Source organism: Phacochoerus africanus, chromosome 2 (assembly GCF_016906955.1).
Source record: "Phacochoerus africanus isolate WHEZ1 chromosome 2, ROS_Pafr_v1, whole genome shotgun sequence".
NCBI classification, from domain to species: Eukaryota; Metazoa; Chordata; class Mammalia; order Artiodactyla; family Suidae; genus Phacochoerus; species Phacochoerus africanus.
Genome location: NC_062545.1, coordinates 144,763,130 through 144,775,189, shown reverse-complemented (window position 1 = coordinate 144,775,189; position 12,060 = coordinate 144,763,130). Strand labels below are relative to the sequence as shown.

The 12,060-nt window shown below is 40.0% G+C and overlaps 1 protein-coding gene across 1 annotated transcript; it reads left to right on the top strand.

Annotated features, from left to right (window-relative positions):
- The first annotated feature begins 429 nt into the window (after positions 1-429).
- MKRN3 (makorin ring finger protein 3) lies at positions 430-2,598 on the top strand. Its single transcript, XM_047769470.1, has one exon. It carries the CDS (start codon positions 515-517, stop codon positions 2,009-2,011), a length of 1,497 nt encoding a protein of 498 aa, XP_047625426.1. The 5' UTR covers positions 430-514; the 3' UTR covers positions 2,012-2,598.
- Positions 2,599-12,060: the final 9,462 nt, after the last annotated feature.

Below are 12,060 nucleotides of genomic sequence, written 5' to 3'. Positions count from 1 at the left end.
ACGAGACACCCTTTTAAACATACGGGGCTTTAAAACAAACGAGGATTACGACGCTTTAAAGAGAGATGTATGAAAAAGCATTCAAATCACAGTGTCGGAAGGAACAATGGAAGCGATTGAATTAAAACCTCAAAAGGCTGGGATTCCTTTCCCGAGGAGAGACGCGGGGGAGCAGGGCTGCGTGCAGAGAAGCAGAGACGCTGCTTGAGCCGAAAGCGGGCAGCGCTGCTGGCTGTGAACAAAGAAGGCAGCCGGTCAGCATTCCTGACGGACCGATCGGACCGATCGTGCAGATGTGATGGAGGACCGATGTTGCCTCCACAGGAAGTGTCCGGCGCTGCCAGAGAAGGAAGTAGGAACACAATTACAGGAAGTAGGGACCGGGGGAAGCAGAAAATAGATGCACACTTCCTAAAAATCAGCCCCGAGCTGGCGCCCGGCCTCCGGGCCCCAAGCCTGACACAAGGAGACACCGGGGAAGTTCCGGTACCTTTTCTGGGGAGCAGAAGCTGCCATGGAAGAGCCTGCAGCTCCCACAGAACCCTACGAGGCAGCTGGGACATTTGGGGACATCGAGGCAGCCGGGGAGATCATCCCTTGGCCCACCCTTCCGGTGCCTCCCACCTCCCGGTGGTCTCCGGCTCCAGGCCCAGCCCCCTTCCGTCCGTCACGTGTGAGGCCCGCCCAGGAGTCAGGGGGAGGGGCTGGGCCCAGATGGCTGCCGGGCCGGAGCAGTGGCAGCTGGACAAAGGAAGTGGTCTGCAGGTATTATCTGCATGCTCAGTGCAAGGAGGGGGAGAACTGCCGATACTCCCATGACCTCTCAGGGCGGCAGGTGGCCAGGGAGGGCCCCGGTTCACCACCCCCAGCCTCCGCAGACAGTGGCCCCAGCGCGGCTGCGCATGCCGAGGCCCTGCCTCAGGAAGTGGCGGAAGCCCCCCCGGCTGTGTCCTCACGCTCTTTTCCTCTGATTGGCTCCGCTGAGAGGGTTTTCTTTGAAGCCGAGACTGAATATTCAGGCCTTGAAGCTGCGGGAGGAGCAGGTGCGGAAGGCTGGGAGCATGCCATTGAGTTTGTTCCCGGGCAACCGTACCAAGGCCGCATGGCCCCTCCTATCTACGTGGCTCCTCCACAGGGCTTGCTGACTGTGAGGGAGCAGTTTGCCTTGGGCCAGAGGCAGCAGCTTTGCCGCGATGCTATCATGGGGCAATGCTTTCGTGGGCCAAGCTGTATGTATCTTCATGGAGATATGTGCGATTTGTGTGGGCTGAAGGTCTTGCACCCCTTTGATGGTGCTCAGAGGGCAGACCATAGAAGGGCCTGCATGGAAGCACATGAGCAGAATATGGAGCTCTCGTTCGCCGTGCAGCGCAGTGCGGACAAAGTGTGTGGCATCTGCATGGAGGTGGTCTATGAGAAAGCCAACCGGAATGATTGCCGCTTTGGCATCCTCTCCAGCTGCAACCACACCTACTGCCTTAAGTGTATCCGCAGGTGGAGGAGTGCCAGACAGTTTGGGACCTGGGTCGTCAAGTCCTGCCCCCAGTGCAGAGTCATCTCCACCTTTGTCATTCCCAGTGAATTCTGGGTGGAGGAGGAGGAAGAGAAGCAGAGACTTATTCAGCAGTACCTGGAGGCAATGAGCCACAAGCCCTGCAGGTATTTTGTAAGAGGCAGGTACTGCCCATTTGAAGAGAACTGTTTTTACAAACATGCCTTCCCTGAGGGCCAGGGAGAGGAGCCCCAGAGGCAGGGTGCTGGGGCACCCGGTCCTTGGCGTGGTCAACTTTTGGAGCCTCCGCAGGTGGGAGAGGGCGACATGCCCTTTAAAAGCTGTAAAAAAGAGCTTGTCATGCTTTGGCTGGCCAATCTGTTGTGTCAGTGTTTTCTTTCATGGGGAGCTAATGAGCTCCCCTGCTCAGAGACCCAGTGGGACTTGCTTCATTGTGAGCTGGAAGAATATTTCAATTTGAATCTGTGGCATTCTGTGGCATGTTGTATGGTGTGCTGAGGCTCTGTCATCTGCTCTTGCCTGTGTTTTGTTTATAGACACATCTGTCACTTACAGAAGCTGCTGAAACCATTTGTTTAGAGCATCCATCTCTGTTTTCTTGCCCATTCCCATTTCTTTGCCCCTAGGGTTATGGTGTTTCACTGTGCTAAAAAGTCACAAAACATCCTTAAAGTTATTGTTTGGTGAAATTAATATGACTGTCAGTTTATGGTTTATTTTGTCATCTCTGTTTTCAACAGGATTGACTCAGTTCTAGTCTAGTGTTTACAGAATGTCCACACTCATTTTGAAGCCCCTCAAGAATAAATGTGACAGGGTGAAGGGAGAAGTCTTAACTGAACAAGGAGCTTTTTGCTACTTCAGCCTTAAGAAATCGACCCTGGAGGGGCCTTGTGGTGCAACTGCTTATCTCTGTTGTTTACACATTTGTTGCTTCTCATCCTTTTCAAGTGCACTCTTTAACTTGTGGTTACCTTGTGGTTTTGTGTTTTACTTGACCAGAACCAGTGCATATGTTTACATGTTTTTATCTTGTTTAGCTTGATGTGAAATTATTTATATTTGGAAGTAATATTTAAGAATTATATATATGCATATTAATGTGTGTGAAAGCGATATATTTGAGGATAAATATAAAAGGTATACACCATTTTATTATGTTTATGTAGTACATACAGAGCTAGAAGCTGAAAGTTAAAGGCTGATAAGATTTGCTGTTGGGTGAATGTGAGGTGTGTGAATAATTCTGTCCTTTTCACAGGCTTCTGTGATTAGCATCTAATGAAAGCAGCTATTTCAGTGTCTCTAGCCAATTGTGATCATAAAGAATTTACAAAATACCAACATTGGTAATTCCTGTGATGGAATTAATAGCTTACCCTGCTGTTACCAATATAGAAATCTGAGTTCCTGTGCAGTTTAGACACCATCTCGTTATTCTTTATAACAGCACAATCCTGGACTCAGATACACATTCTTTGTATTCAATATTTTGTGTTATCTCTAGAAATTCCAAAGAAGGGGCTTGTGACAAAAGTTTGCAACATAAAAGCGACAAGATTATAAAAGATAAAGTAGACTAATAAGCATATTGAAATCAGTCAGAATGCAAGCATGGAAAGATAAAAACATACAGAAAAGTAACAAAAGCTAAGTATGATAGTAATTTGGAAAGTTTTTAACACAGATATGCCATAATTATATAAAATGGAAATCATTTAAAAACTAAAACTCAGAGATTAGCAGACATGATTAAAACTAAAATGAAACTATATGCTGTTTAAAATTCATACCTATGATATAAGAATACAGAAACAGTAAAGGAAGAAAATCAGAGGTGCTGTGACTTTTGGTCATAGACAAAGGAATTCACATTAAGGATAAACACATTGCTGGAGATAAAGACAATATATAAACATTAAATTATAGTTTATATAATGACAAAACTATTCCAATTTTGTGTTGCGTGCCCTACCATTAAATGTACAAATAAATAATTGATAAGGAAAAAAACAACAAAATCTTGGTAGACAATTTTAATACCTCTTCTTAGTAACTGAACAAGCAAAGAAAGAAAGAATGTGAGTTGAATAGCACACTTTTAACAATTTACCTAATTGTCCTGTATAAAATGCTGAATGCACCAGCTGCAGAATGGTCTTCTTATGGCTAAGAAAGCTGAAAATAAACTGGGGGTCTGAGTCACAGGAGATACGGAATTCCCTGACTTTCCAACAAAGACAAGGCACATTTACAGAGTTTATACTCTTGAAAGCACTAATTTAATTCTCAGAACTACCTTATGAGGTATTTTCTGTAGTTTTTATCACCATCATGGTGAGAGAAATAAGATAAATAAGGGTCATATAGCTATGACCCATAGGTATAAATTAGTGGAACAGCAGGAACTTAGGTAGTATATTCCCAGAGCATAGGCACCAGGCTGCCTCCCTCCTCACATATATGACCAAGAGCAGGTGGACCCACTGAAGACAGCTGTTGGAGACACATGTGCAATCTCCAAGTGTGGATGTTTCAGCTGGTAGGTCAGAAATGGGCATAGATGAGCTGTGGACTGTAGGAGCCTTGGGGCTTCACCTGTGGGCTGCTAGACTCAGTATTTCTTGGCCCACTGTGCAGTGTGCCTCAACTTCCCATGCTTGTACCCTATCGCTCCCTTTTTGCATAATTCCTAATTATGGGAATTATGGGTAAGCATCACAACCTGTTGCACTGAGGTCTTTGCCATGTTCCTTACCTCTTGATTCCTGTTATCAGTATAATTCCCCAATCAAGAGGCCCTGGGTGCCTGGCTATTATTGGCATATAGGGTGAGTGGTTACAGATGAAATTCAAACATATTTCTACCCTCAGGCTGTCCCAGTCATACAGGGGAAATGGGGCTTAGATGACCAAACAACCAGAAAAAAGGAGCAGAGGCAGCATTCTCCAGGACCATACTGACACCAGTGGCTCAAGACACAATCTGTGGAGTTCCCTGGTGTCCTGGCATGTAAGGATCTAGCACTGTCACTTCTGTGCCTCAGGTCACTGCTGTGGCACAGTTTCGATCCCTGGATGTGGAACTTTTGCATGACACAGGTGCACAAAAAAAAAAAAAAAAAAAACCCACAAGCTCTTGAGTAGGGGCAATGCTGTCAGGGAGCCTTTTTTTTTTTTTTCTTTCTTTTTTGGCTGCCCTCATGGCATATGGAAGTTCCTGCACCAAGGATCAAATCTGGGCCAGAGCTGCAACCTACCCCACAGCTGCAGCAATGCCAGATCTTTAAACCACTGCACTGGGCTGGGGATCGAACCCATGACTCTACAGAGTGGAGCTGGATCATTAACCCACTGTGGCACAGCGGGAAATCCCAGAAGGTCATTTTAAGCGGAGCATTGAATGCTTTGAGAAGTTTGTCCTAATATACACTAGTTAAGGTGAAATATCACATTTTTATTCAAATGATTTTTTGTTTTTTTAATGGCTGCATCTGTGACATAGGGAAATTCCCCAGCCAGAGATTGAATCCGAGCTGCAGCTTCAGCAGTGTCAGATCCTTTAACCCACTGTGCTGGCCGGGAATCAAACCCACACCCATTCGGACTCTTAACCCACTGTGCCCCAGTGGGAATGCCTCAAATAGTATCTTGAACCAAATAAACATAATAAAGTTCAGGAGACAGAGTGGGACAAGGGTCAGTAGAATATTAAATGGTTTGAACTTCAGACAAAGGATAACTAGAATCCTAGCCAGCTGTGCAGTCTGGAGCAAGCTCCTTAAATGTCCTACACCTCAGTTTCTTTATATGATAAATGGGTATAACACCACCTATCTTGCAGGGGTGTTGTACAGATCAAATATAGTCTGGACAAAGCTTGAAACATAGGTGATGTTTTTTAAATGACACGTATAAAAGTGGGATTTATGTAGTTGTGAACCTGAGAAAAGCTTGCACAAGAATTAAAACCACCAAGTTTTTCTCTTTGGATATCTTTGGAACTTATGGTAAGGCAGCATTATTATTTTATGATTATTTTCCTAGGAAGAGGGAATATTATCTTTATGTTCATAATTTCAAAAAGACCAAGTAATTTTTTCAGCAAAAGTCATTCAGTTAAAATTAAAAATGTGCTACTCAACTCCTGAAGATGTAGCAAATAACAACAGAAAAATGGCATTGTTTGTAACAGATGCATATATGAGGTAAATAATAAATAAAATGGTGTTTTAAAAAATAGAATTCCCTGTTCCCTCATCAGCTCATTCAGAAAGAGGTCAGCTAACAGAGATGTCACCACCACCAAGCTGGGTTAAGTGTTCCGAGGGCCTCCTAAGAAGGACAGCTGGGCTACTCCCGCTGCAGTTAGGAACAAAGGAGCCCTTGCCTTACAAAGGCTTGCGCTGTAGTGATTCAGTGTATGTGCGCTGGCCCTCCTGCCTGTGCAGAGCAGTGCATTGTCATTCTAACCACACAAAGAAAGCCTGGATGAAGCGAGTCCAATTTTCTTATCCTTCATGTGTCTAAATTTAACGGATGTAATGACTTACAAATATGCTAAAAGTTTACCTAGTACTCCTTCACTAAATCTATTTACTGGACATTAGTGATTTAAAGGAAAATATTTCCAGTTCATAATTGATGCCAATGTCGTGCTCCATTTTTCACTTTTGTAAACATCTCGAGGGTGTAGTTTCAGTTTCCAGAACAGATGCTAAACTGCAACCTAAGTGTGAAATGAAACGAGGGTGGGGGTGGGAAAAGGGATAATTGGAAAATAACCCGGCATTAGTGCAAAGAAATTAATGTCAGAATTTTTTCCACAAAAATATATAGCATGTCACATTTTCCAGTGTTGATCAATACGAAAAAAATAATTGGCTATGTATTAGACCACAATGAAACTGTCCGTTAAGTTGAGAAACTAGTAGTGCAGGCAGCATTCTCTGATGTGAATACAAGAAAATAAGCCAATACCACATGAAAATTCTCTTAAATATCTCTCTCGATAATTTGATGAAAGTGAAATCAAAATCATTTAGCAGGATAGAATAAGACAGTGAAAATTTACACATACCCAAATCTGTAGGATAGTGTGTATTTGTGCTCAGAATAAAACTAATCTGTAATACTAGTATACAGTATCTAGAAAGAAATTCCTTATCCAAATCTGCAAATTTTAAATAAATTACATTCAGACATGCACACATAGACATTCTGGTAAGCAGAAAGAATTAGATTAAAACAAAATGGCTCCTAAAGTGGAAATACAAAAAGCTGATACTTTGAAAAAAATAAAGATTAAACCATTAACTCAGTCAAAAATAAAGGAGGAGGTGCCAATTAAAATAGGAAACATTGAATAGGAATTAATCAGAAGACACCAAAGAAGTGGGAAATAAATTCTTGTTACCCCGAAGCAAGTGCATAAAAATATGATAGGAATTAAAATTTTTCAACCAAATTTTCCAAACTATCTAGAAGACAAAGCAAATCAAACCAAACCAACTACTGATGAAAAATTGAGTAAAGTTGTTATGAATGTAATTATGCTCCTGACAACCCCCCCAAAAAAGAAGAGCAGAAGACTTGCCCCAGAAATTTAATAAAACCTTAAAATAGATTGCAGTGCTTTATAAAGTGTTCCAGAGAGCAGAATATAGGTGTATGAATGACACTTAGCTTTGGTATCAGAATGTTTCCAATATAGCATGATATGAAGATAACTAGAATTCAGTCTAAATTATGAATATTGATGCAAAAAAACTCGAATGAAATACACATAAACAAAAATAGCAGACTAAAATAAGAATACTTCAAGAAAGAGTAGGTTATATTCTACGTAAAAAGTACAGTAGAATATGAGAAAATATTTTATCTTAATATATCAAGAAATAGTGATATGAGCATCTTCATACATATGAAAAAACTGAATTCATGATCAGCATATTTTTATGTAAATGCAGATATGTAAGGTGTGTTATCTATAAGTGTATATACATGTTTACAGTGTACATCTTTAATTTTTAATACATAGTCACAAAATTACTAAAGAAATCAAAGAGATGAAAACCAAAATAGAAAACTAAAACATTAAATATCAAGACTGATTTTTAGGAGTTCCCGTCGTGGCGCAGTGGTTAACGAATCCGACTAGGAACCATGAGGTTGCGGGTTCGGTCCCTGCCCTTGCTCAGTGGGTTAACGATCCGGCATTGCCCTGAGCTGTGGTGTAGGTTGCAGACGCAAAAAAACTCGAATCGGATCCCGCGTTGCTGTGGCCCTGGCGTAGGCCGGTGGCTACAGCTCCGATTCAACCCCTAGCCTGGGAACCTCCATATGCCGCGGGAGCGGCCCAAGAAATAGCAACAACAACAACAAAAAGACAAAAGACAAAAAAAAAAAAGACTGATTTTTAAAAAACAATTTATAAGATAGACAAACCATTATCTAACTTAAGAAAATGGAAAAAATAGGAACAAGATGCACATATACAATTGCATACACACTTGCCTCATAGGAATGTACCATAAAGAGAGAGTCAATTAAACGTGAGAAAGAACATAACTAATCAGATTCCAATTAATCACAAAACTTAAATTGGTAATTTTCTAGGCACACATAATTACTTAAACATCGGCTACAAAACACATTATAACCTACCACTTAATGAAAGTAAATAATTTTACAGTATTCAGTTTCACCTAAAAATAGGGGTTTTCATAAAACCTTTAGAGAACAAATAATTTTGATGCCATTTTTACACAATTTGGAAATTACTACTGAATGTAAAATGAAAAGAAGGACCGAAGTACCACATATGTGGTTTCATTTAGTTTTGTTCTCTTTTTTTCAGCTTTACTGAGATATAATTCAAAAATAAAATTGTGTATGTTGTAAAATGTAATGATTTGGATATATGTATATATTGCAAAAATGATTGCCGCAATGTTTAGTCAACATCATCACCTCACATAGTTAAAATCCTATGTGTGGTGAGAACTTTTAAAATCTACCGCTTTCAATTATGCGACACAGTATTGTTAACTCTAGTCACCAAGCTGTCCATTATATCCCCAGAACTTATATATAACTGGAAATGTGTACCCTTTGGCCACCTTCAACATTTCCTCTACCTTTCACTTCCCTATCCTGGCAGCTACCAATCTGCTGTCTGTTTTGATGAGTTTGGTGTGGTGTTTGTTTGTTTGTTTGTTTGTTTAGAGTCCACCTGTGAATGAGATCACAAAGTATTTGTTTTTAATTTATTTCACAAGAGCAAAATGCCTCAAGGATCTCCATGTTGTTGTATATGGCAGGATTTCCTTTTTTATGGCTGAATAATATTCCATTGTGTGATACATAATTTATACCAAAGTATAATCATAGTATTGTGATTTACACATGGATGATTAAATGATTTATTGAAATCTGGTTTATTGATGAAAATTATTTTCATAATATGAAATATTATTTATTATGAAACATACAAAAATGTAAAAAATTAGTAAAAATAAGAATAAAATTATTTCTGCATCTTTATTCTTTTAATAAATCAAAGTAATCATATAATTATCTCCTTTGATCAGGCAAAAACAAGTAGATCCTCTCTCTTCACTGCCAGTTAACATTATTTTGATAATGCAACAAATGAGGCATATAAAAATTTCAAAGAAGATGTAAATTCATCTCTCTGAGATGATATACTATTGCATGTTGAAAATCCAAAACTATCTGGAAAATTTCAAAAAAGCTCCATAAGGTGCTAAGAAAAATTGATAAAAATTTCAGATATTAAAAGCAAGGATTTAATGAACTTTTTTTTATGGAAACTATAGTTTAAATTGTATAGAAATAAACAAAAATCTGAAAAAGCTACAAAAACCCACTTTAACAAGATACAGCAATTTTTTGAAAGGATACTTGAAGAAGTGAAAATGTATACTATGGACTTTGACAGGGAAAGTCAACATCATCAATGTGCTGGTTCTTAAAATTCATTTATGTACTTGACAAAATCCTAATAAAACACTCCTTTGGACTGAATATTTGTGCCCCTCGCCATTCATATGTTGGATCTTTAATTCCCAACACATTAGTATTTGGAGGTGGGGCCTTTCGGAGGTAACTTCGTTGTGAGGATGGAGTCTTCAGGTTTGGAATTAGTGCCTTAATGAGAAGGGACATAAGAGATGATTTATCTATGATGGCTAGAGGGTGGTCATCTGCAAACCTCACCAAGAACTGCTGGCAATGCAACTTAAGCCCCCAGAATTGTAAGAAATACATGCCGTTAAGCCACCCAGTCCATGTTATTCTTCTGTAGTAGGCTGAACAGAGAAAGTCAGAAATTGGCAGTAAGAAGAAGTGGGCTGCTGCTGTTAACAAATACCTAAAAATGTGGAAAGCAGTTTAGATTTGGTACTAGGTAGAGGCTGGAAGAGTTTTGAGGTGCACGGTAGAAAAATTGATATTGCTGTGGAATCTTTTAAAAGTACTGGTGAGATCTCAGCAAGGAAAGTGGAGAGGTATAGGGAGGGCTTCTAGCTTAGATAATACACAAAAAAATCACATACAGAATAAGGTAGAAATAAGGTTGGTAATAGCCATTCTAATGAGGTCTCAGAAATAAGGAATATGTTACTAGACAATATAGAAAATATGACCCTTGTTATAAAGTGTCAAGCAGAACTTGTGCGTGGTGAAAATATATTTAGTTGAGGAAACTTGTAAATGAAATGTTGAAGGAGCAGCTTGATTCCTCCAGACTACTTATAGTAAAATATGAGAAGTGAAGATGGAGTTTTTGGGAAAACAGAACCAGAACATACAGATTTGGGAAATTCTCAGCCTGTCCCTATTACACAAAATAAAGAAGCATACTCAAAAGAGCAAACCAGGAGTACTCACTGTGGCACAGTGGGTTAATAATCCGACTTCAGTGGCTCAAGTCAGTGCTGAGGTGTGAGTTCGATCCTTGACCGGGAACATTGGGTTAAAGGATCTTGCATTGCTGAAGCTGTGGCTTGGATTCTATCCACCCTGGGAACTTCCATATGCACTGGGTGCAGCCATAAAATAAAAATATATTTTTTTTTCTAATTAAGGACTTCAGGAGTTCCTGTCATGGCTCAGCAGAAACAAATCTGATTAGCATCCATGAGGATGCAGGTTCGATCCGTGGCCTCACTCAGTGGGTTAAGGACCTGGTGTTGCCATGGGTTGTGATGTAGGTTGCAGATGTGGCTTGGATCCTGCATTGCCGTTGCTGTGGTGTAGGCCAGCCGGTATAGCTTTGATTTTACCCCTAGCCTGGAACCTTCATATGCCATGGGTGTGGCCCTGAAAATACAAAATAATAATAACAATAATGATAATGATAATAATAATGACTTCTTAAAAAAAAAAAAAAAAGAGCAAACCAGGGGTGTGGCAGACCAACCAGCATATAAGGAGATGAGTGTGGGTGTGAACCATGGGCCCAGTCAGAGAACCCAGCTGGAACACTGCCAGTTTGAACTTCAGGGAGCAAAGATGAGATAGAAGTAGGGCTGTCAGGCTTCCTAGATTTGATGGGTCAGGACCATAAGAGCAGTTTGGGTCTGAACATATTCTGTTCTTCAAGACAGGGGAAGATGACCCCAAAGCTATTCAGAAATCATAGGGGCTGCCTCCTCAGGTTCAACAGGCCCAAACAGACTAAGACAGGTAAAAGTATATCATATATAGCTTAAATAACTAAGTACATACATAAATCTGTTGTGAAACTTTATGTGAAGGAGGAAAAAACAATAGAATTTGGGTATTTTAGAATTGAAACATAAGCAGTTATTGACCCCTACCAGATCTTAAAACATAGTGTCTATCTTATGTAAGAAGTATGAAAAGTGAAGAATTGGCACTTTAATTATAAGATCAAAAATGTATATTAAAAATCTCCAGAAATGGAGACAGGTACATATGGGAAATGAGTTTATGGAGAAGATTAAAACAAAAATTACTTGAATTATTCAATGAACATTGTTGAATAAACTCTGGAGTATCTTGAAAACTAATACATAGGATCCATATATCACTGTTTACATCAGTATAAATTCTATTTACCTCAAAGTGTCAAATGTAAATATGAAACCAAAAATATACAGAAACAATACAGGATTTTTTTTTAAGTCCTGTAGTCAAAAGTGCCTTTCTATGGCATGATTGACAAAAGTCTTCAAGGGAATTTTGACAACAACTGTAGCAACTCTAAGGAACTTACTGTGTTTCAGATTCTTTTCTAAGATATATTATCTAATTTACTTCTTCTGTCCATCCAAAGAAACAAGTAATAGCGTCATCACCTTGTAACAGTGGAGAAAACTGAGGCTTGGGGTGGGAGGGTTAAGAGATGTGCCCATGGTGACATGTGGCTCCAGAGCCCATCCTTTCAGCCACTGTGGCCTCACAAATGTTAACCTCCTTAAAGTAAGTCTAGCATTTTCCTGGTGGCCTAGAGGTTAAGGATTCAGCATTGTCACTGCTGTGGGTTGGGTTCAGTCCCG

Coding starts and splice junctions, on each gene's coding strand:
- MKRN3 (XM_047769470.1), top strand. CDS start 515: ATGGAAGAGCCTGCAGCTCCCACAGAACCCTACGAGGCAGCTGGGACA.